General features: G+C 50.7%; 1 protein-coding gene across 1 annotated transcript; it reads left to right on the forward strand.

Moving 5' to 3' along the window:
• Positions 1 to 411: 411 nt before the first annotated feature.
• GFUS (GDP-L-fucose synthase) lies at positions 412 to 22,386 on the forward strand. The gene is made up of 12 exons (XM_079984494.1): positions 412 to 504; positions 3,133 to 3,289; positions 5,530 to 5,644; positions 8,390 to 8,518; positions 9,609 to 9,682; positions 10,960 to 11,093; positions 12,616 to 12,680; positions 16,757 to 16,823; positions 18,761 to 18,840; positions 19,501 to 19,600; positions 21,071 to 21,641; positions 21,816 to 22,386. The coding sequence occupies exons 2-11, from the start codon at positions 3,144 to 3,146 to the stop codon at positions 21,124 to 21,126; spliced, it is 966 nt and encodes a 321-aa protein (XP_079840620.1). The 5' UTR covers positions 412 to 504; positions 3,133 to 3,143; the 3' UTR covers positions 21,127 to 21,641; positions 21,816 to 22,386.
• Positions 22,387 to 22,504: the final 118 nt, after the last annotated feature.

The following is a 22,504-nucleotide window of genomic DNA, read 5'->3' on the forward strand; positions in this document are numbered from 1 at the left end:
AACCCGAGGTATGACTTTACTTGGTTGGAAGCCACCCAGAGTGGCTGGGGAAACCCAGCCAGATGGGCTGGATACAAATAATTAATAAAATAAAATAAAATAAAATAAAATAAAATAAAATAAAATAAAATAAAATAATTTATTATATGAGGCCGTACGCTTGGGTTCGAGCTCGGGTGGGCAAAAGATTCCTGCATTGCACGGCCCCCGTGCAATGACGACCCCCGTGCAACCTCCTCCGAAGGGGCGTCCACCCTTGTGTCGCGGGAGTCTGTTCACACAGCGTTTTCTCTGCAAGGCAAAGGTGTCTTTTGCAGCTCTGCTCGGGGGAGAAAACGAGGCAAGCAGAGAAACGAAGACAGTCAGCTTGGGTTAGGGACTCCATTTCCCAGGGAGCCGCCGGGCCGGGGAGGGTGTGCCTAGTCCCGGCTGCCGCGTTTGCAGGAAGCGCCAGCGACGAGAAAGAGAAGGAGACGCGGCAGGCGGAGTGCCCGCCCTGCAAAGGTAGCCGCCTTTCCCCGGGGAAAGCGGGGGAGAGACCCCGAGAGGGACCCCCGCGCGATGGTCACCATCTCCCTCTACCCCCCACCACGCGAAGGTGTCTATCTCTCCTTCTCCTCCGCTGCACGTTGGGTGCGCGTGGACCCGTAAGGGCACCCCAGGAGACCCACGGGCACGGGTGGGGTGGGGGTCCTCCTTCCTGCCCGGCTCCCACCTGCGCGCAATTACGCACGCGGATTCGTTTCCTTTTGCAAATCCTTTAGCCGGTTTCTGAAGGCGACCACCTCCCGGGTTAGAGACCTCGCCTCTTGCGCCCTCTTAAGCCCCCCCCCCGCGCGTGCCACCTGTTTTGGACTCCAGTTCCCATCAGCCTGCAAAAAAACACAGGGGCTGATGGGAGTTGTAGTACAAAACCGCTGGAGGGCGCCTGGTTGGGGACGGCGGCCCTGGCGCAGAAGTGGCAATCCCCTTTGGCAATGAGAAGTTGTTGTTTAGTCGTTTAGTCGTGTCCGACTCTTCGTGACCCCCTGGACCAGATCACGCCAGGCACTCCTGTCCTCCACTGCCCCCCGCAGCTTGGTCAGACTCATGCTGGTAACCTCGAAAACACTATCCAACCATCTCGTCCTCTGTCGCCCCCTTCTCCTTGTGCCCTCCATCTTTCCCAGCATCAGGGTCTTTTCCAGGGAGTCTTCTCTTTTCATGAGGTGGCCAAAGTCTTGGAGCCTCAGCTTCAGGATCTGTCCTTCCAGTGAGCACTCAGGGCTGATTTCCTTCAGAATGGTTCGGTTTGATCTTCTTGCAGTCCATGGGACTCTCAAGAGTCTCCTCCAGCCCCAGAATTCAAAAGCATCCATTCTTCAGCAATCAGCCTTCTTGATGGTCCAGCTCTCACTTCCATACATCACTACGGTGAAAACCAGAGCTTGAACTATACGGACCTTTGTTGGCAAGGTGATGTCTCTGCTTTTTAAGATGCTGTCTAGGTTTGTCACTGCTTTTTTCCCAAGAAGCAGGCATCTTTTAATTTCGTGGCTGCTGTCACCATCTGCAGTTATCATGGAGCCCAAGAAAGTAAAATCTCTCACTGCCTCCATTTCTTCCCCTTCTATTTGCCAGGAGGTGATGGGACCAGTGGCCATGATCTTTGTTTTTTTGATGTTGAGCTTCAGACCATATTTTGTGCTCTCCTCTTTCACCCTCATTAAGAGGTTCTTTAATTCCTCCTCACTTTCTGCCATCAAGGTTGTGTCATCTGCATATCTGAGGTTGTTGATATTTCTTCCGGCAATCTTAATTCCGGCTTGGGATTCATCCAGCCCAGCCTTTCGCATGATGAATTCTGAATAAGTAGAACCATAGAATTGTAGAGTTGGAAGGGGGAACCCGAGGTCATCTAGCCCAACCCGCTGCAAAGCAGGAATCTTCTAAAGCCGACTCCCCAATGGGTGCCCTGGTTTGTTTTGTTTGTTGCATTTCTATCCCGCCTTTTCCTCCAAGGAGTTCAAGGTGGCATGCATGGCTCCCACCCCCCCCAATCCTCATTCAATCCCCACAACAACCCTGTAAGGTGGGCTGGGCTGACAGCGAATTCCTGGCCCTGAGGTCACCTAGTGAGTAAGTCTCAGGGCTAAGTGGGGATTCGAACTCTGGTCTTCCAGGTCATAGGCCAACATGGTTCTCCTCCCCATTTCATGCGCAAAACAGCCCTGAGAGGCAGGTTATATAAATTATAATAATATAAAATTTTATTTATACCCCGCCCTTCCCGGTTCAGAAAACCAGGCTCAGGGCAGCTAACAACAAATTTAAAGCACTTAATTGATGCAACAAAAAACAGCATAAAATGCAGTATGAAACGAGAATAACAATAAATTCAGAATTCAAAAATCAATTTAGGGGGGGGAATCCATCCAATAAACATTAGATGATCCCCAGGGCTAGCTGGCTAAATTAGACCTATTTGGGCCAGCGAGGAGACCAGGGGAGAATTAGCTGTGGGATCCCAGAGCGGGTAATCTTCATAAAAGGGGAGGGGGAGGGAAGGAAGGGGAATAAAAGATCAGGCTGAATTCAAATTAAAGGCCAGGCAGAATAGCGCTGTCTTACAGGCCCAGCGGAAGGAGGTTAAATCCTGTAGGGCCCTGGTCTCATGGGACAGAGCATTCCACCAGGTCGGAGCCACCACTGAGAAGGCCCTGGCCCTGGTGGAGCATAGTCTGACTTCCTTAGGGCCCAGGACCTCTAAACTATGGTTATTTATGGACCTTAAGGTCCTCTTCGGGGCAGGCCAGGAGAGGTGGTCCCGAATACGAGGGCCTAAGAGATGGTGACTGCTCCAAGGTTACCCAGCGAGCGTCGCCCAGTGAGTGGGGATTCAAACTCATAGTCCAACAATGGATGCGAAGGGCAAAGAGATGGGGACCCTATTCCAGTCGAAAGGTTCTGTTCCCAGGGGCCACAAAAAGCATGACCAGAGTGCCAAGGGCACGTCCCACTCAGGGTGAATCGGGGCCAGTGAGGAGGGGTTTGACCTGGTTAATGTTCTGGGGGCCAACTGGAGAAGCCAGGAGGGCCGCATTTCACACCCAACGCGGTTAGTAATTCGACCTCTCGTTTTTCGCCATATAGATCTTCTCATCATGGCTCAGCCAGCGCAACCAAAGCGCATCTTGGTGACCGGCGGTTCGGGGCTGGTGGGCAAGGCCATCGCAAAGTTGGTAGCCGAGGGAGAAGGGCGGCCGGACGAGGAGTGGATCTTCGTGTCGTCCAAGGATGCCGACTTGACGTGAGTCGGTCCTCCCTCCAGGGTTTAAGAAAAACCCACACTTGCTGGGGGGGTTGGGCTGGATGACCTTTGGGGGTCCCTCACACCTCTACAGTTCTGTGAGAAGTCTGGTTGTGTTTGTGAAGACTGGGGGGGCTCTCCGGAGAGCCCAGGCAAGCAGGCAAGCGCAGCATCATTCGGTGAGTCGTTTGGTGTATTGATCCGGTCAACGGACCTCATAATAAGAGATATAAGGACAGAATACAGGAGTATCAAATGTCTCTAGAAATGGATAAGGCACACGGAAAGGTGCAGAAAAGGACAGACAGGGAGTTCAGGGGGACTTGAGCACCAAGCTAAGGTGAGAAGAGCCTGGATAGCTCATGGTGTTGATAATACCAAGGTTGCAGGTTCGAATCCCGTATGAGACAGCTGCATTGCAGGGGGTTGGGCTAGATCATGGGTCGGCAAACTAAGGCCCAGGGGCTGGATGAGGCCCAATCACCTTCTCAATCTGGCCCGTGGACAGTTTGGGAATCAGCGTGTTTTTATATGAGTAGAATGTGTCCTTTTATTTGTGGGGCATAGGAATTTGTTCATTTCCCCCCAAAAATATAGTCCAGCCCAAGGACGCAGGTGGCGCTGTGGGTTAAACCACAGAGCCTAGGACTTGCCGATCAGAAGGTCGGCGGTTTGAATCCCCGCGATGGGGTGAGCTCCCGTTGCTCGGTCCCTGCTCCTGCCAACCTAGCAGTTCAAAAGCACACCAGTGCAAGTAGATAAATAGGCACCGCTCTGGTGGGAAGGTAAACGGCGTTTCCGTGCGCTGCTCTGGTTCACCAGAAGCGGCTTAGTCCTGCTGGCAACATGACCCGGAAGCTGTACGCCAGCTCTCTCGGCCAGTAAAGCGAGATGAGCGCCGCAACCCCAGAGTCGGCCACGACTGGACCTAACGGTCAGGGGTCCCTTTACCTTTTTTAATTATAAAAGCAGCATAAAATAGAGTATAAAAACATTTTTGTTGTTGTTGTTTAGTCGTTTAGTCGTGTCCGACTCTTCGTGACCCCATGGACCAGAGAACGCCAGAATAACAATAAAATTCAAAAATCAGTTTAGGGGAAATAAGCATTAGATAATCCCCAGGGCTAGCTGGCTGAATTGGTCCTATTTGGGCCAGCGAGGAGACCAGGGGAGAATTAGCTGTGGGGTCTCTGAGCGGGTGATCTTCATAAAAAGGGAGGGGGAGGGAAGGGAAGGGAAATAAATGATCAGGCTGAATTCAAATTAAAGGCCAGACGGAATAGCTCTGTCTTACAGGCCCGACGGAAGGAGGTTAAATCCTGAAGGGCCCTCGTCTCATGGGACAGAGCATTTCACCAGGTCGGAGCCATCACTGAAAAGGCCCTGGCCCTGGTGGAGGATATTCTGAGTTCCTTAGGGCCCGGGACCTCTAAACTATGGTTGTTCATGGACCTTAAGGTCCTCTGTGTAGACAGAGGGCAGCCATCCTGGCTAGTAGCCATAGATAGCCCTCTTTTCCGAGAATTGGTCTAACGCTCTTTTAAAGCCATCCAGGAGAGTGGTCGTCGCTGCCTCCTGCAGTAATGAGTTCCGTAGATTAACTCGGTTCGGGGTGTCTAAGCTTAGGGAAGAAAAGTATTTCTAAGGAGGCATCCACAGACCAGCAGCACTGCCTCCACACACACTATTTGTGGCAGCGTGGAGCAAGTTGCTGGGTGCAGCCCTGGAAGCCTTGCTTCTAATTGTCTTTTGAGTTTTTTCCTAAGGCTGCCTTGAGGCAGAGGGCTTAGGAAAGCCAGAGGTAAATGCACACCTGTCTCCCTGCACAGTCCGGGGGGCACAGCTTTGCCTAAGGGGAAAGAGGCTCCCTTCTCCATCCTCATCCCCTCTCTCTTTTTTTTAAATAAGACATTTATTAAAGTTTTCAGAAATAATACATTGTAAAACAGAAAAAAACAGAAAAAACAAAAATACAAAAATACAGAAATAAAAACAGTTTAAAAAAAACAAAGAGTTTCCATTTACTTATTTTCTTTTAACTTATTTTCCAGACCTCCTCATACCTCCCTTTCTTATATTCCAATTCAAATTGTTTGTTCAGCAAATCCTCACCATTAGTTCTTTTACTTATTTCAAAACCTTATTTTCCATATCTCTTAAGCATTACAGCTGAAAACCACTTAATTTCTGTCCGGCATCATTCTAACATTCCCATCCTCATTCCCTCTCTTCCCTTCCAGGGATGCTGCTGCAACCGCAGCCCTTTTTGAGAAGCACCGGCCGACTCACGTCATCCACTTGGCAGCCATGGTGGGCGGCCTTTTCCGGAACATCAAGTACAACCTGGATTTTTGGGTAAGGATACTAATCTCTCTATTCACCCGGTGCTATACCAGCTGCATGGGCTCCTGGTGGAGTACAGGATCAGGTTCAAGGTGCTGATTTTAACGTTTGAAGCCCTATACAGCCTAGGACCCTCGTACCTACGGGACCGCCTCTCCTGGTATGCCCTGCAGAGGAACTTACGATCTTCAAATAAAAGCATCTTGGAGTTCCTGGGCCACAGGGAGGTTAGGCTGGCCTCGACCAGAGCCAGGGCTTTTTTGGCCGTGGCCCCGATCTGGTGGAACGCTCTGTCACAAGAGACTAGGGCCCTGCGGGACTTGACATCTTTCCGCAGGGCCTGCGAGATGGAGCTGTTCCGCCAGGCCTTTGGCCAAGGCGCAGCCTGACCCCCTCCTTCGGTAATCCTCAGAGAACTCTAGCCCAATGGTTGCCATTAATTTGACTCAGAATTGATTTTAAAATGAGTTGATTTTAGAACTCATTTCAATTAATTGATTGTGATTTTATGGAAATTGTGTTACTTTTATTGTTGTTAGCCGCTCTGAGCCCGGCTTCGGCTGGGGAGGACGAAGGTCCTCCGTGGGACATACCAGGAGAGATGGTCCCGTAGGTACGACGGTCCTAGACTGTATAAAACGTTAAAACGTTTCTTTGATTGCCTTGAATTTTCCTGCCACGCCAGGCACCAGAAAGCTCAGTGCCAGTGGACTTGAGAGACCACCTTCTATACCTGGTACAGAAGTCCGAAATGGCTGGAGGGCACCAGGTTTGGGCTGCTTGCCCTAAGGAGAGAGTGTCGTTTACCCCACAGAAGTCTGAGAAAATTGCTCCCCTCCCCTTTTCCGTACTCGCCACCTGCTTGGCACAAGCCTGTAGCCTTTATTTATTTTTTATTGCTGCGAGAGATTAATCCCTCGCTGGCTTGGAGAGGTGGTGATCCATCTGCTCCCTACAGATGTCTGCCCCGTCTCTTCCCCTCTCCTCCCTCTCCCGGATACGAGAAGCTTCTAGCGGTCAAGAGACGCACGTCCGCAGACTCTCGCACGCAAGGAACACATTGCACCGAGCTGGTTTATTTGCTCCGAGGCGGAGCTGTGCAAGCCTGCAGCCACGTCATCCTTAATCCCAAAGGTCTGCTGCAGGAAGCAGAGAAAACTACAGATCCCAGAATGCCGTGCTCCTCCTGAGCTGCCTCCCCCAGCTTCGTTCAGGGGTGTGGCTTCTTTGCTGACCTGTGGTTGGACTGGCTGTGCTGCTTGATGCTGACCAAACTTAGCCTCCTGGTGTATATTTTGCTCCACAGTATTAGTAGTAGTAAAATAATAATAATAATAACAACAACAACAACAACAACAACAACAACAACAACAACAACAATTTATTATGTATACCCCGCCCATCTAGCTGGGCTTCCCCAGCCACTCTGGGCGGCTTCCAACAGAATATTAAAATACAGTGGTACCTCGGGTTACATACGCTTCAGGTTACATATGCTTCAGGTTACAGACTCCGCTAACCCAGACATAATACCTCAGGTTAAGAACTTTGCTTCAGGATGAGAACAGAAATCGCGCAGTGGCAGCGGGAGGTGGTGCTTCAGGTTAAGAACAGTTTCAGGTTAAGAACGGACCTCCGGAATGAATTAAGTACGTAAGCAGAGGTACCACTGTACAATAGTCTGTTAAAACATTAAAAGCTTCCCTGAACAGGGCTGCCTTCAGATGTCTTCTAAAAGTCTGGTAGTTGTTGTTCTCTTTGACATCTGGTGGGAGGGTGTTCCACAGGGCGGGCGCCACCACTGAGAAGGCCCTCTGCTTGGTTCCCTGTAACTTGGCTTCTCGCAGTGAGGGAACCGCCAAAAGGCCCTCGGAGCTGGCAGAACAATGGGGGTGGAGACGCTCCTTCAGGTATACTGGGCCAAGATTACTTCTGGTCAGTGAGCCACCATAGGCACTAAAGGGCCATGAAAATTTGTTTCCTGGGCTTTTGAGACTCGTTTACCCAGGTGCTATCTGAAACCCTTTGGTTGCTCCATGTGATCCCCCCCCCCCAGCTCTCCTACCCCACTGCTGTGTGCTTGGGAAGGCAGCACGATGTTTGAAGTGCAAAATTGCACCTTTAGAAACCAACGAAATGAAATGAAAACCCTTTTCGGAAAAGGAGGAGAAATTGCTAGGATGTGCTTTGAACTGAGACAGGTGTTTTGATGCGTGGTTTCAAAATTACCACGCACAACTGCCCGCTTTGTACTCTGGACAGAGGGGGGTCCCCGGCGTGGTTGCCATGGGCACCAGATACCCCTGCAAAGGCTCCCTACCGCTCCCAGTTTTTAATCTTTTAAAACTAAGTGGGTTCTGTTTGGGGGATGGGTGCTCTCCTATTTATTTACAGTCATACCTCGGGTTACAGACACTTCAGGTTTACGGACCGCCGAAGCCTGAAAGTACCAGAACGCGTTACTTACAGGTTTTGGCGGTCACGCATGCGCAAAAGCACTAAATCGCGCTATGCGCAGAAGTGCTGAATCAGGACCTGCATGTGCGCAGACGCACCGCTGCAGGTTGCAAACGTGCATTCCGCACGGATCACGTTCGCAACCCAAGCATCCACTGTATTTGTTTTGCAGGGGGGAGCGGTCGCCATTGCTGACTTTGGGAGATGGGCTTCTGAGCCGTTTTTCTCATGTAAAACGCGTATCTTGTGTTGCCCACAATATGGTCCTATGATCCTCCCCTCTTTTTTCTTTATGGCCAGCGGAAGAACATGCACATCAATGACAACGTCCTGCACTCGGCGTACAAATCTGGTGTCCAGAAGGTGGTCTCCTGCCTCTCCACTTGCATATTCCCCGACAAGACCACCTACCCGATCGACGAGACCATGGTAGGGGCTGCCTCCTGATCTGCATGTTCTGTGCCCCTTTATTCACTAGAGCTCATGTGGCATAGTGGTTAGAGAGTGGGGAGACCAGGGTTCGAATTCCCACCCTGCCATGCAGCTCGCTGGGTGACTTTGAACCAGTCGCCGTTTCTTGACCTCGCAGGGTTGTTGTCCTAGTTGTTGGCCTGGCCAACCTCACAGGGTTGTTGTGGGGGGAAATGGGGAGTTGAGGGGAACTGCGTATACCACCTTGAAGGAAAAGTGGGATAGATATGTAAAATGTAACAAATAATATATTTGTTTTTAAGAAGTTGGAAGGCTGCTCTTCTAAAAAAGGGAAACCTGGGTTTTGTGATCTGCAGAAATTAATTGTGGTGGCAGGCTCCGCCCCTTCTGTGATCAGGGCGGAGCCTGCTGCTACATTGCCACTCCCCCAACTCCCACCCCATTCATTCTATCTAAGTAAGAATGTATAGAGAGATTTTGACTCAGCTTGCTAAATCGTAAAGGTAAAGGTAAAGGGACCCCTGACCATTAGGTCCGGTCGTGGCTGACTCTGGGGTTGCGGCGCTCATCTCGCTTTACTGGCCGAGGGAGCCGGCGTACAGCTTCTGGGTCATGTGGCCAGCATGACTAAGCCGCTTCTGGTGAACCAGAGCAGCACACAGAAACGCCATTTACCTTCCCGCCAGAGCGGTACCTATTTATCTACTTGCACTTTGACGTGCTTTCAAACTGCTAGGTGGGCAGGAGCAGGGACCGAGCAACGGGAGCTCACCCCGTCACGGGGATCCGAACCGCCGACCTTCTGATGGGCAAGTCCTAGGCTCTGTGGTTTAACCCACAGCGCCACCCGCATCCCTGCTAAATCATAGATCCAAAAAATGTAGAGTTGGAAGGGTCATCTTGTGCAACTTCCTGCAATGCAGGAATCGCAGCTCATATGAACCTAGAGGTCTTTCTGTCCTTCCCCACCCTTATTCTGGGGGTTCCAGCAATGGGGAGTGGGTGTTTTGTGGGTTGTGGTCCCACCTTTGACCCTTGGACATTTTGAACTCCCTGATCTAAACTGATGCTCAGCCTTCTCTTCCAGATCCACAACGGTCCCCCGCACAACTCCAACTTCGGATATTCCTACGCAAAGCGGATGATAGATGTTCAGAACAGGTAGGCTCCCCTCCGCTCTTCCCATTGCCCTCCACTGCATCCAGCCCACCCCAGAAAAAAGCTCTGCCACGCCCTCACCTGCCAAACTACCCCATACCTCCCGATGTTATCAACTTCCAAAGAAATTCATTAGCAGCATGTTGGTATTTCTACGGGGTCTCTGGTTTTTCCTTAAAAAAATATTGATTAGTTGGATCGATATTAATCTGCTGATCATCCCCTGTAACAGAAAGCTCAGGTGGTGAGTGTCGACAGACATTGAGCCACAGCTACAGGTGAAACTCGGAAAATTAGATGATCATCACAATTATAACAAATAAAGGCTTGACATATCTCACTTTGCATGTCATGAGTCTATCTCATATATTAGTTTCACCTTCTAAGTTGAATTACTGAAATAAATTACCGTATTTTTTGCTCTATAAGACTCACTTTTTCCCTCCTAAAAAGTAAGGGGAAATGTGTGTGCGTCTTAGGGAGAGAATGCAGGCTGCGCAGCTATCACAGAAGCCAGAACAGCAAGAGGGATTGCTGCTTTCACTGCGTAGCGATCCCTCTTGCTGTTCTGGCTTCTGAGATTCAGAATTTTTTTTTCTTGTTTTCCTCCTCCAAAAACTAGGTGCCTCTTGTGGTCTGGTGCGTCTTATAGAGCAAAAAATACGGTAACTTTTCCACAATATTCTAATTTTTCGAGTTTCACCTGTTGGTCACCTGAAAAACAAGAGGGAGGTGATTCTATGATTCTATGATTCTGTGATCAGTATTCGCAGGGGATCCCTGGAGTTTGAACTGCAAAACTCTCTCTCTCTATATATATATATATATGTATTTACACACACAGTCGTACCTTAGAAGTCGAACGGAATCCGTTCCGGAAGTCTCCTCGACTTCCAAAATCAAAGCGCGGCTTCCGATTGGCTGCAGTTACTTTAAACATTTTTTTTCCAACTCATCATAAATCGTTTCCCAAAATAGCGTTTAAAATTTCAGCAGCGTCCGGAGCAAGGCCAAAATCTGTCACCTCTCGCTTCCTGTTCTGCGTTTGCAGTGAGTCAGAGGGAGTCATAGCGCCCTGCGGCGCCCCCCTCGGCTTGGTGCCAAGTGCCAGGGAGCCAGTCATGATGCCCTAAATCTGCCTCGGTTGCTATAAGGCGGCTTCCCCCCTCGCACAGCGCCAGGGACCAAACCTTTTCCACGCAACTGATTCCGGCCTGTTCTCCAGGAAGATCGCTAGCATCACACACCCACACACTGCCCTGTCCACTTTCTTTCTCCAGGGGGTATTTTGAGCAGCACGGCTGCCGCTACACCGCCGTCATTCCCACCAACGTCTTCGGACCCCACGACAACTACAACATCGAGGACGGGCACGTCCTGCCGGGCCTCATCCACAAAGTGTACTTGGCCAAAGGTGAGTGGGGCTGGGCGTCTGGCCTTGGGGCCTGAAATGGGAGAGGGTGGTGGTCAGGCTGCGGGGGGGGGGGGGAGCTGCACCCCTTGCAGCAGCGCTTCTTGAACTCGGGTCCGCAGACGTCGTTGCACTACAACTCCCATCATCCCTAGCTAGCGGTGGTCAGGGATAATGGGAGTTGCGGTTCAACAACTGCCAGGGACCCATTTTTGAGAAGCACCGCCTTACAGCCTGCCTGGCAACTCTGTCAGGAGATGGGACTACTCAGTCAGTAGACTCTTAATCTCAGGGTTGTGGGTTCGAGCCCCATGCTGGGCGTTGCAGGGGGCTGGACCAGATGGCTCTGCTTGTCTCTTCTAATTCCGCGATTCTAAGATGCACATGGTCAAATTGACTTCTATTTGCTATATGAGGAGAGCATTTTCCAGAGCCTTTTCCAGGCTGAAGGCCCTGTTCTTGGTTAACCTCACGAGGGCCGCCGGCCAGTGGTGGATACGACTGAGGCTACCTTAGGTCCAGAGCGTGGCATGGGAGGTTTCCAGCCCCTGGCAGAGCATTAGTGTAATGGTTAGAGTATTGGACTAGGACCTGGGGGAACAGGGTTCAAATCGTTCTGCCCGGACACTGAGGTCCAGCGCCGAGGGCCTTCTGGCGGTTCCCTCACTGCGAGAAGCCAAGTTACAGGGAACCAGACAGAGGGCCTTCTCGGTGGTGGCGCCCACCCTGTGGAATGCCCTCCTGTCAGATGTTAAGGAAATAAACAACTACCTGACTTTTAGAAGACACCTGAAGGCAGCCCTGTTTAGGGAAGCTTTTAATGTTTAATAGGTTATTGTATTTTAATATTCTGTTGGAAGCCACTCAGAGTGGCTGAGGAAATGCAGCCAGATGGGTGGGGTATAAATAATAATAATAATAATAATAATAATAATAATAATAAATCCCCGCTCAAACACGAAGCTCACCAAGTGACCTTGGGACAATCATAGAGACCTACATGCATCCTCTAGTCCAGCCGTTCTCAACCTGTGAGTCCCCAGATGTTGTTGAACTACAACTCCCATCACTCTTAGCTAGCAAGGACAGAGCTCAGGAATGATGGGAGATGTAGTCCAACAACATCTGGGGACCCACAGGTTGAGAACCACTGCACCCCCTGCGACGCAGTCACCGTCTCTTAGTCAAACCTACCTCACAGGATTGTTGTGGGGTGGAACTGGGGAAGAGGAGAACCCCTAGGCCACCTTGTGATCCTTGGAAAAATTTCATTTATCTTTCGGTGAATATTTTTATTAAGATCCTTGGAAGATGAAGGTGATATGTAAGTAACAACAATTGTATTGTGTTGTGGCTGAGTGTGGGGGCTGAGTTTGGGCATGAGAAAAGGGTCTGTGATCCTAGGGTCTCATTTGATCCCAACACAAGAAGCAGCTGGAATGGGAAGACTTGAGTGCTTTTTTGCAGCAAAGGGGGAGGGAGTAAGGATGCTTTCTAATTGGTCGTTTTCTCCACTTGTCTGTAGAAAACGGTACGGCTCTCACTGTCTGGGGGACAGGAAAACCCAGGAGGCAGTTCATTTACTCTCTGGTAAGCTGGCTGGTTGACAGGGAGAGTTGTCAGGAAAAAAACAGTGTAGGGAAAATGTAAGAATAATAACAATAAATAATAAATTTTATTTATATCCCACCCTCCCCAGCCGAAGCCGGGCTCAGGGCGGCTAACAACACTAAAACAGTACAACATTATAAAAACATTATAAAAATTAATTAATATCAAAATTGATGGCAACCATAAACTAAAGTTTTGTAAAGATTGCCAAAGGAGGGAGTCAGGCTGTGCCCTGACCAAAGGCCAGGTGGAACAGCTCTGTCTTGCAGGCCCTGCGGAAAGATGTCAAGTCCTGCAGGGCCCTTGTCTCTTGTGACAGAGCATTCCACCAGATTGGAGCCGCGGCCGAAAAGGCCCTGGCTCTAGTTGAGGCCAGCCTAACCTCTCTGTGGCCTGGGACCTTCAAGGTGTTTTTATTTGAAGACCGTAAGTTCCTCTGTGGGGCATACCAGGAGAGGCGGTCCCGTAGGTACGAGGGCCCTAGGCCGTATAGGGCTTTGAAGGTTAAAACCAGCACCTTAAACCTGATCCTGTACTCCACCGGGAGCCAGTGCAGCTGGTATAGCACCGGATGAATGTGATCTCTAAGCGAAGACCCCGTAAGGCGTCTCGCTGCGGCATTCTGCACCCGCTGGAGTTTCTGGGTCAGTCTCAAGGGCAGCCCCACGTAGAGCGAGTTACAATAATCCAGTCTGGAGGTGACCGTCGCGTGGATCACAGTGGCTAGGTCAGGGCGAGAGAGGTAAGGAGCCAACTGCTTAGCTTGGCAGAGATGAAAAAATGCCGCCTTTGTTATAGCTGCAATCTGCGCCTCCATGGAGAGGGAGGTATCGAAGATTACACCCAAACTCTTAACGGACGGTGCTGGCACTAATTGCACCCCCGCAAGAGATGGGAGTTGCCCCCTCAGTCCCATGTCGTCCCGTCCCAGCCAGAGGACTTCTGTCTTCGAAGGATTTAACTTCAACCGGCTCCCACGTAACCATCCAGCCACAGCCTCCAAGCATCTGATCAGTGTGTCTGGGGCCGAGTCCGGGTGGCCGTCCATCAACAAATAGAGTTGGGTGTCATCAGCATACTGATGGCAGCCCAGCCCAAAACTCTGGACAAGCTGGGCGAGGGGGCGCATAAAGATGTTAAAAAGCATCGGCGAGAGTATCGCACCCTGAGACACTCCATACACCAAGGAGTGGCGGGATGACAATTCCCCCCCAAGCGCCACCCTCTGTCCCCGACCAGAGAGAAACGAGCGCAGCCATTGAAGGACTGTGCCCTGGATCCCCACGTCGGCAAGGCGGTGGTCCAGGAGTTCGTGATCGACCATGTCGAAGGCTGCTGACAGGTCTAGAAGAATCAGCAGCCCCGACCCGCCTCGATCCAGCTGCCTGCGGAGATCATCTGTTAGGGCGACCAGAGCCGTCTCGGTCCCATGACCAGCGCGGAAGCCGGACTGGAATGGATCCAGAGCCGATGTTTCATCCAGAAACCTACCAAGCTGTTCAGCAACCGCTCTCTCAATCACCTTACCCAGGAATGGAAGATTCGAAACTGGGCGGTAATTGGATAGATCTAAGGGATCTAATGATGCTTTCTTTAGGAGCGGGCGCACCACTGCCTCCTCCAGTTCCCCTGGGAATGTCCCGGTGCCAAGGGACAGATTGATGCTATCCCCCAGGGGGGCCCGCACCTCGTCTGGACACGCTCTAATCAGCCAGGACGGGCACGGGTCGAGAGGACAAGTGGTGGGCTTTCCAGCTTGGAGGAGTCTGTCCACATCGGCTGGGGATATCCGGTCAAAGTGGTCCAATACTGAACCCGAGGACAGTCGAGGGGCCTCCAGTTCCTTTATTGTATCCAAATTGGCAGGGAGGTCATGGCGGAGCAACAGGACCTTCTCCGCAAAAAAGCTCGCAAATGCCTCACAGCTGTGTGTCAAATTGTTATTTAAATTTGGCTGTCCTTCGAGGGACGTTAAAGACCGAATTATACTAAATGATTGCGCCGGGCGAGAGCTAGCGGATGCAATGGAGGCCGAGAAGTAGGACTTCTTAGCGGCCTTCACTGCCATCTCGTAGGTTTTCATAAAAACCCTATAAGATGTTCTTGAAGCTCCGTCACGGGCACCCCGCCATATTTGCTCTAGCCGTCTGAGGTCCCGCTTCATTTTCCGGAGCTCCTCGGTAAACCAGGGAGCCCGGTTTCTGCGGGGTCGCAGAGGGCGCTTAGATGCGATCTCATTGATGGCTGCCAGGAGCTGGGTATTCCAGGCCTCAACAAGCTCAGTCAATGAGTCGCCAGGGGGAGAAAGGTCCCGCAAGGCTTGATGGAATCTATCAGGGTCCATCAGCCTCTGCGGGCGAGCCCAAATTGGCTCGCCACCTAAGCAGGGTGGGGGTGGAACGTCAATCCTGGCTTTCAGAGCATAGTGATCAGACCATGGCACCTTCATCGAAGGAAACATGATCACATCTATACCGACGCCAAAGATCAGATCCAGCGTGTGGCCTGCTTGATGTGTGGGGCCCGAAACAAACTGGGAGAGCCCTAGTGTCGCCATGGAAGACACCAGGTCCAGAGCCTGTGAGGAGGGAGCGGCATCAGCATGGATGTTGAAGTCCCCCAATACCAATAGGTTAGGGAACTCCAAGGCCCAGCCGGCCACCGCCTCCAGCAGGCCTGACAGGGTGGCTGCTGGTGCGCTAGGTGGCCGGTACACTAGCCAGACAGCCAAGCTCACCTCGGAGCCCCACACTAGGCCAACACATTCAATGCCGGGGATCGATGGCGATGGTAGAGCCCTGAAAGAACAACCTTCCCGGATTAATAATGCCACCCCTCCCCCCCGGCCCACAGTCCGCGACTGGTGGAGGACGGAGAAACCCGGGGGCGCCATCTCTCGTAAGGTAACAGTATCCCCTTCGCGCACCCAGGTCTCAGTCACACATGCCAGGTCAACCCCCTGCGAGGTGAAGAAATCTCGCAGGGTGGCGGTTTTGTTGCCTATAGACCTGGCATTGCACAACACCAGTGACGGAGGTGAGTAATCCTTGCTCACCCTACCCTCGTCTCTCGGGATGGGGCGCAGATTGGAAGGGGTACGAGCATATCCGTATCTCGATCCCCTTCGCCTATGACATCTGCCCCCACCGCCATACCTCCCTCGCCCCTCCACAATAGGAATCCCAAGCCTCATACTCGCCTCCATTTACAGAATATAAAAGCAAACAAACAAAAAACAATTACACCAAAACAAAACCAATCCTCACCCCACTCAACAACCACTCCACCCCAACCCAAAATAAACCAAAACAAAATAAAAATACATGGATAAAAACCACCATTTATGGTGGTACAACAAAGTAAAAATAAAAACACATTAAAACATATAAAAACATTTTAGAAGATCCCAACTGCTACATCAAGCTAGAACGGATCAGCAACCTTTTTCAGCTGTGGGCTGGTCCACCATCCATCAGACCTTGTGGGGGGCTGGACTATATTGGGGGGGGGGGGGGAATGAACGAATTCCCACGCCCCACAAATAACCCAGAGATGCATTTTAAATAAAAGGACACACCCTACTCATATAGAAACATGCTGATTCCTGGACCATCTTTGGGCCGCATTGAGAAGGCGATTGGGCCGGATCTGGCCCCTGGGCCTTAGGTTGCCTGCCCCTGAGCTAGAAGGGTAACCAAGATGACCAAGGATCTTGAAACCGAGCCTGATGAGGAGCAGTTGAAGGAGTTAGGGATGTTTGGAGAAGCCTGAGAGGTTATAGGATAGCCATCTTCAAATATGCAAAGGGCTGTCCCTTGGAAGATGGAGCAAGCCTGTTTTCTGTTGCTCCGGAGGTCCCTTTGTCCCAGAGGGTTTGCAAGGGGCAGGCAAGCCTTTTGAGGACCAGGGTGGAGCAGCCTTAACTCTGCGACACCCCCAAACAATGTTGTATGTGGGACCCTGTGAAGATGGGGGCACCCCAAAGCTCCAGCAGAACTGCCCCTTTTGGAGAGGAAGAGAGGAGACGATGGATATCTGGTCTCTGGTCGTTGCAGGATTTGGCACGGCTGTTCCTCTGGGTCCTGAGGGAATATGATGAAGTGGAACCCATCATCTTGTCGGGTAAGGCCCTCCCTAAGCAGAATTGAACACACAAACACACACACACACACACACGTTGCCCCCAAACCAGCATTTATTGTATTTTTCGCTCCATAAGATGCACTTTTTCCTTCCTGAAAAGTAAGGGGGGAATGTCTGTGCGTCTTATGAAGCGAATGTGTAGTCCCTGGAGCCAAATTGCCCAGGGGCAAAAAGCAGATCATGCTTCTTTTTTTGAAAGAGGGAAGGGGGTGTTGAAACAAAGCCGCTGATCGTTTGCCGATCAGGGAGAGAGATAAGGGACGCTAGAGATAAAGGAGGCTGCCTGGGAGGGGGGAGGTAAAGACAGCAAACTTGCAAAGGGGGGGAAACAGGAAGACTAAAGCAATAAGGAGAGAAATTAGAAGAAAAGGAGGAGCAAAGAACTGCTCCAGCGAAGGAAAAGACGCTAAGGCAGACAAGAGGGAAAGGGGTGTTGAAAGGAAGCAGCTGATGGGTGGGATCGGGAGAGAGATAAGGGACCTTAGCGGAGGCTGCCTGGGAGGGGGGAGGTAAAAGCCCATGGATCCTCAGGATTTTTACATTGGGTCACCCCAAATTCACCATCAGATCACATAGTATGTCCATGGCTACAGCCTGCACCAAAAAAATCACGCATCCACTGTTTCATGGGGCCGCAATGGTGCAAAAACATGGTTACAAAGCATGGATCCTCAGGATTTTTGCATTGGGTCACCCCAAATTCACCATCAGGTCACATGTCTGTGGCCACAGCATGAACCACAAAAATCATACATCCAGTTTCATTCAGAATTTTTTTTCCTTGTTTTTCCCCTCTAATAACTAGGTGTGTTTTATGGTCGGGTGCGTCTTATGGAGCGAAAAATACGGTAGATCAGGAAACGCTTTTGAATGCTGGGTCTCAGTCTCAGGACGTGGGGCTTCATTACACAACTTCTCCTCTGTTGGAGGCTTTTAAACAGAGCTTGGATGCCCATTGGTTGCCTATTCTTCAGCTGAGATTCCTGCATCGCCAGGGGTTGGGATAGATGACCCCTAGGGTCCCCATAATTCTGTGATTCTATGAGTCAGTGGAATGGCATGCCCCAAACTCTCACACCCTCTTTCCCCTTGCATTTCTATCCAGCCAGGGCAGGAGCCTCTTTCAACTTGGGGGGCCACAGCTGCCCATTGGTGGCCTTCTCAGGGCCACAGCCCCATAGGATTGCATTCCCAGAGCAATTTATTCCATTTCCTCACGATTTTCCGAACTCTTGATTTCTGCCTTAAGTTTGAGCTTTCACATGAGCCAAAAGCCACTTCCAGAAACGCAGTGGAATTGATTTCTTTCCTTTCTGTGCTGTTTGCAAACAAATTTCTCCCCCGCAAGCAGGTTAGCATAGAATTCAGTGCTAACCTTGTTCTCTATTCCGCTGTGAGTGGAGGAAATCCATCTCTCAGAATTCAGGAGGCGGCAGGCCAGTGGGCGGCAGGACGACCGACCGTATTTTTCGCTCTATAAGACGCACCTAGTTTTTAGAGGAGGAAAATAAGAAACAAGAAAGCAACGCAAAGCCTCTGGAGCGAAGAGGCAGGAGCGCTCCCGCTGCACTCAAGAGGCTTTGCGTGGCTATCCCTGAAGCCAGAAGAGCAAGAGGGATTGGTGCGCAGGGATAGCTGCGCAGCCTCTTCAGGGCAGCGGAATGAAGGCTCCTCACTGCCCTGGAGAGGCTTCGCACGGCGAAGCTAGAACAGTGAGAGGGAGCGCTGCGCAGTGATCCCTCTCGTTCTGGCTTCTGGGATATCTGTGCATCCTGCATTCGCTCTATAAGACGCACACACATTTCCCCTTACTTTTTAGGTGGGAAAAAGTGTGCCTTATAGAGTGAAAAATACGGTATATAGCCCTGGGCAGTGGAGCTCACTTTCATAACGGTGTTGTTTTGCTTTCTGTCTAGTCGGAGAAGAGGACGAAGTCTCCATTCGGGAAGCGGCCGAGTGTGTGGTGAGAGCGATGGACTTCAAGGGAGAGCTCCTTGTATCCTTGCACATGGTTTCCCAAGGCCCTGCAAGGGCTGTGTCCTTTTCTGGGTTCACCTCCCCTCTTCTTATGCAAAGCAATACAGGTGGTCCCACTCTTCCCCTTGAGGCTGTTTCATCTGCTGGCAAAAAGCAAAGGCTTCCATATGGCCCCTGCATGTCTTCTTCCCTTCCCCAAAAGGGCGCAACTGATGCTAACAAGGGCGTTTTTCCCCCCATTGGGAACCAGAACGGCACCTTCTTCCCACTCCAAGCAGAATTGGGTCCTTGTGCTGCCACTATTCAATTTTTAAATTGAATATTCAATTTTTCAAATTTGAATATTCACTATTCAATTTTTTAAAAAACACAAAACTACTACAGAATCTCCTTCTCATAACTCTTCCACCCTGTGTGTCGTTGCACCTTTCAGAGCAAGGTTTCCAAAAACTTGGGTCTCCTGCTGCTTTTGGACTACAACTCCCATCATCCCAGTGGTCAGGGATGATGTGAATTGTAGTCCCAAAGCAGCTGGAGACTCAAGTTTTGGTAGCACTGTTTTTAGAGGAAGGGATTGGGAACCATTTCCGGGCCACATGGCAGTGACGGGCAAGACCAGAGCTGTGCTCCCAAATCAGCAGAAAGAGCTTTTTTCCCTTTAACTTGGACCCCTTCCTAGTTTGATACAACAAAGTCGGATGGGCAGTTCAAGAAAACAGCCAGCAACAGCAAGCTGAAGAGATACCTCCCCGATTTCCAGTTTACACCGTTTGAGCGAGGTGAGAACAGTGCATCTCTTGCTCCTCGCAGCCAGGGTTGGGATGGGAGCGGCTGTAAACAAGCTTAATCCAGGGTGTCATCTATTCTGAGAGCAGCTGCTCTCCAGGGTTGAGATCCTGCCTACCCTTCCGACGGATTGTGCTTGAGCAACAACAACAGAATCGCCAAACCCAGAGCCTGGGGCGACGGCAAGGTGAGGTCCACCCTTTTCCTGCAACCTGCTGCTTCTCTCTGAGCAGCTTGAGTTCTTTGCCCAGTAGCTAGCAAAATAACCTGCTTTCTATTAATTAAGAAGTTTCTACTACTTGATAAAGGGACGCGGGTGGCGCTGTGGGTTAAACCACAGAGCCTAGGACTTGCCCATCAGAAGGTCGGCGGTTCAAATCCCCGTAACGGGGTGAGCTCCTGTTGCTCTGTCCCTGCTCCTGCCAACCTAGCAGTTCGAAAACACGTCAAAGTGCAAGTAGATAAATAGGTACCACTCCAGCGGGAAGGTAAACGGCGCTTCCGTGCGCTGTTCTGGTTCGGCCACATGACCCGGAAGCTGTACCCCGGCTCCCTTGGCCAATAAAGCGAGATGAGCGCCGCAACCCCAGAGTCAGCCACGACTGGGCCTAATGGTCAGGGGTCCCTTTACCTTTACCACTTGATAAAGAAACAACCTATCTCTGGGGTTTACATAAAAAGGTAGAAAAGCATGCTAAAGACATGATAAAATTTCGCAATGTGGGTAAAATCAACAGCTTCAAAAATAAATATGCCTAATACAATTGGGTAGCCTTGACTGAACAAAGAGGCATTGAAAACGGAAGGAATTCCAGAGCATTGGTGCTGCTAGAATAAAATATCAGTTTCTTGGTGAGTGTGGAATGAAGATTATTTGCTATGTACAAGATTGCCAGTTCCACACATTTAAGTGGTCAGGTGGGCACCTAAGGGGGGAAATCCTTTGTGTCAGCTGCTTCACGCCACAACACATGCCCCTGTGTTTCTAAGGGGCCATTTATTTAAGATATTTTATTTATTTATGCCGCCCTCAGCAGCAGTTTACAACAGTAGCTGTGCACAGCTTACTGAAACATTAACAAGCACATCTTGACAAGGGAACAGACGCAGCAGGCAGGCGGCCGGGCAGTCTCTTGTGACTTGGGGCCATTGGCTTGATCCGGTAGGCTGTAATCTGCAAAAACAGGGTGGGGAAAAATGCATTTTATTTATTTAGGCAATCTGTAACTGCACCGTCATTCAGGTCAGTCCCAGAGCAGGACATAACAAGAATGCCAGAAGAAGAAAAATCCCAACTAGAACAGCTGTGCATTGGGGTTACATCCATGAGTTTTCTGTAGGCATCTTAGCTGTAAACTAAGGAGCTTAGACATGGTCTGTTCCTCTGGAAAAAGCAGCTCTCCAATCTTCCAAAATCTGGATGCCATTGGCCCCACCTGACCGTTCTTCTCTTCTTCCCGCAGCCGTGAAGGAAACGTGCGACTGGTTTTGCGCCAACTACGCCATTGCCAGGAAATGACCAAAGGAATGGAACCAGGGTGGCCAGCGCTGCTGTCTGCAATTTTTGCATCAAACTCAGGTTTTTTGTTTTGCTGGAATAAAGAATGAGAACAAAAGGGGCCGTTTTGGGTGCCGGGATAGTGTGCAAACCGTGCTTTTTCTGACTCTGGGGTGATAAGTTTAGTTTAGCTCTTTAAAGATGGCGCAGCTTGCTTATTTATGAAGCAGTACTCAGCAGAAGTGGTGGACGGAGGGGGCTTGTGGCGGTGGCAGTCACGTTTTTAAAGAGCAGCTTTCAGCGCTCTAGACAGCTGGTGGAAATCTTGGGAGAGGGGGTGGCAGGCATGTTGCACAATAATTGGCCTCTGTGACCTGTCCTGTTGCACCAGAGTCCTTTCCTAGAGCAGAGCGCTGCTAACTGCACCAAGGTCACCTTGCGTTTTGGGGAAGAGACCCCGTTTCCCACGGCCAAAGCTGATGTGGCTGTAGGAACCCTTTCAGTCTAGGAAGAAGGTGTGACCTGGAGTCAGTGGCGTAGCGTGGGGGGTGCGGGGGGGCCGCCCGCACCGGGTGCAACATCTGGGGGTTAGGGTTAGGGGGCACAAATCCACGGGTTAGGGGGCGCAAATCCACGGGTTAGGGGGCACAAATTACTTGCATTGCCCCGGGTGCTGACAACCCACGCTACGCCACTGCCTGAAGTACAAGCCTCTCTGCCTGATCTTCTAATCCAACCCTCAAAACAAATACTTGAAGAGACCCTGTGCGCTTTTCAAAATTCCTGTTACGCATATTGTCATGGGCTCAAAGCTCAGGGATACAGCATGCACCTTGCTGCACCCTCTCCAGCGTCCGAAGTTCAGTGTCCCATATCGTGGGTTTGGGGTAGGGCGAGGGGCTACATCTGCCACAATTTTTTTAAACCCTTGCTTGGCTCAGGAAGCCCTAGGATGGGTAACCCCCAATTGTTTTATTTCTGAAGGACTTATGGAGAAGAGATATGGAGGTTAGGAGCTCGTTGCAGCAAACCAGATGCCAAGGCAGGCACTGTTATTCTGAGGTAACAACTGCAGCGCTGGCTGGGGGGGCATTGATGGGAGCTGTGTCCCCAAACAGCCGGAGGACTAAGTTGGAGAAGGCTGGGCTACCAGAGGAGCCAGCCAGCCGGAGTCCTCCATTTGGTAGCCATTTTAAATATTTCTTTAGCTCATCTCATTTTGACCTGTCAGAAAAAGAACACCACTGTAATAAAACGTGACAATAAATCAGTTATTTCTTATGCCTGTGGCCTTCCTCTAGCCCGTATTTCCTACCCAAATCTGTTTTTATTCCACTCCCCTTAGTTCTGTCTCCACACAACCCTGGCATATCTTAAATAAAATGAGTCTAGCAGCAAG

Source organism: Podarcis cretensis (genome assembly GCF_951804945.1).
Source record: "Podarcis cretensis genome assembly, chromosome: 7".
Lineage (NCBI taxonomy): Eukaryota > Metazoa > Chordata > Lepidosauria > Squamata > Lacertidae > Podarcis > Podarcis cretensis.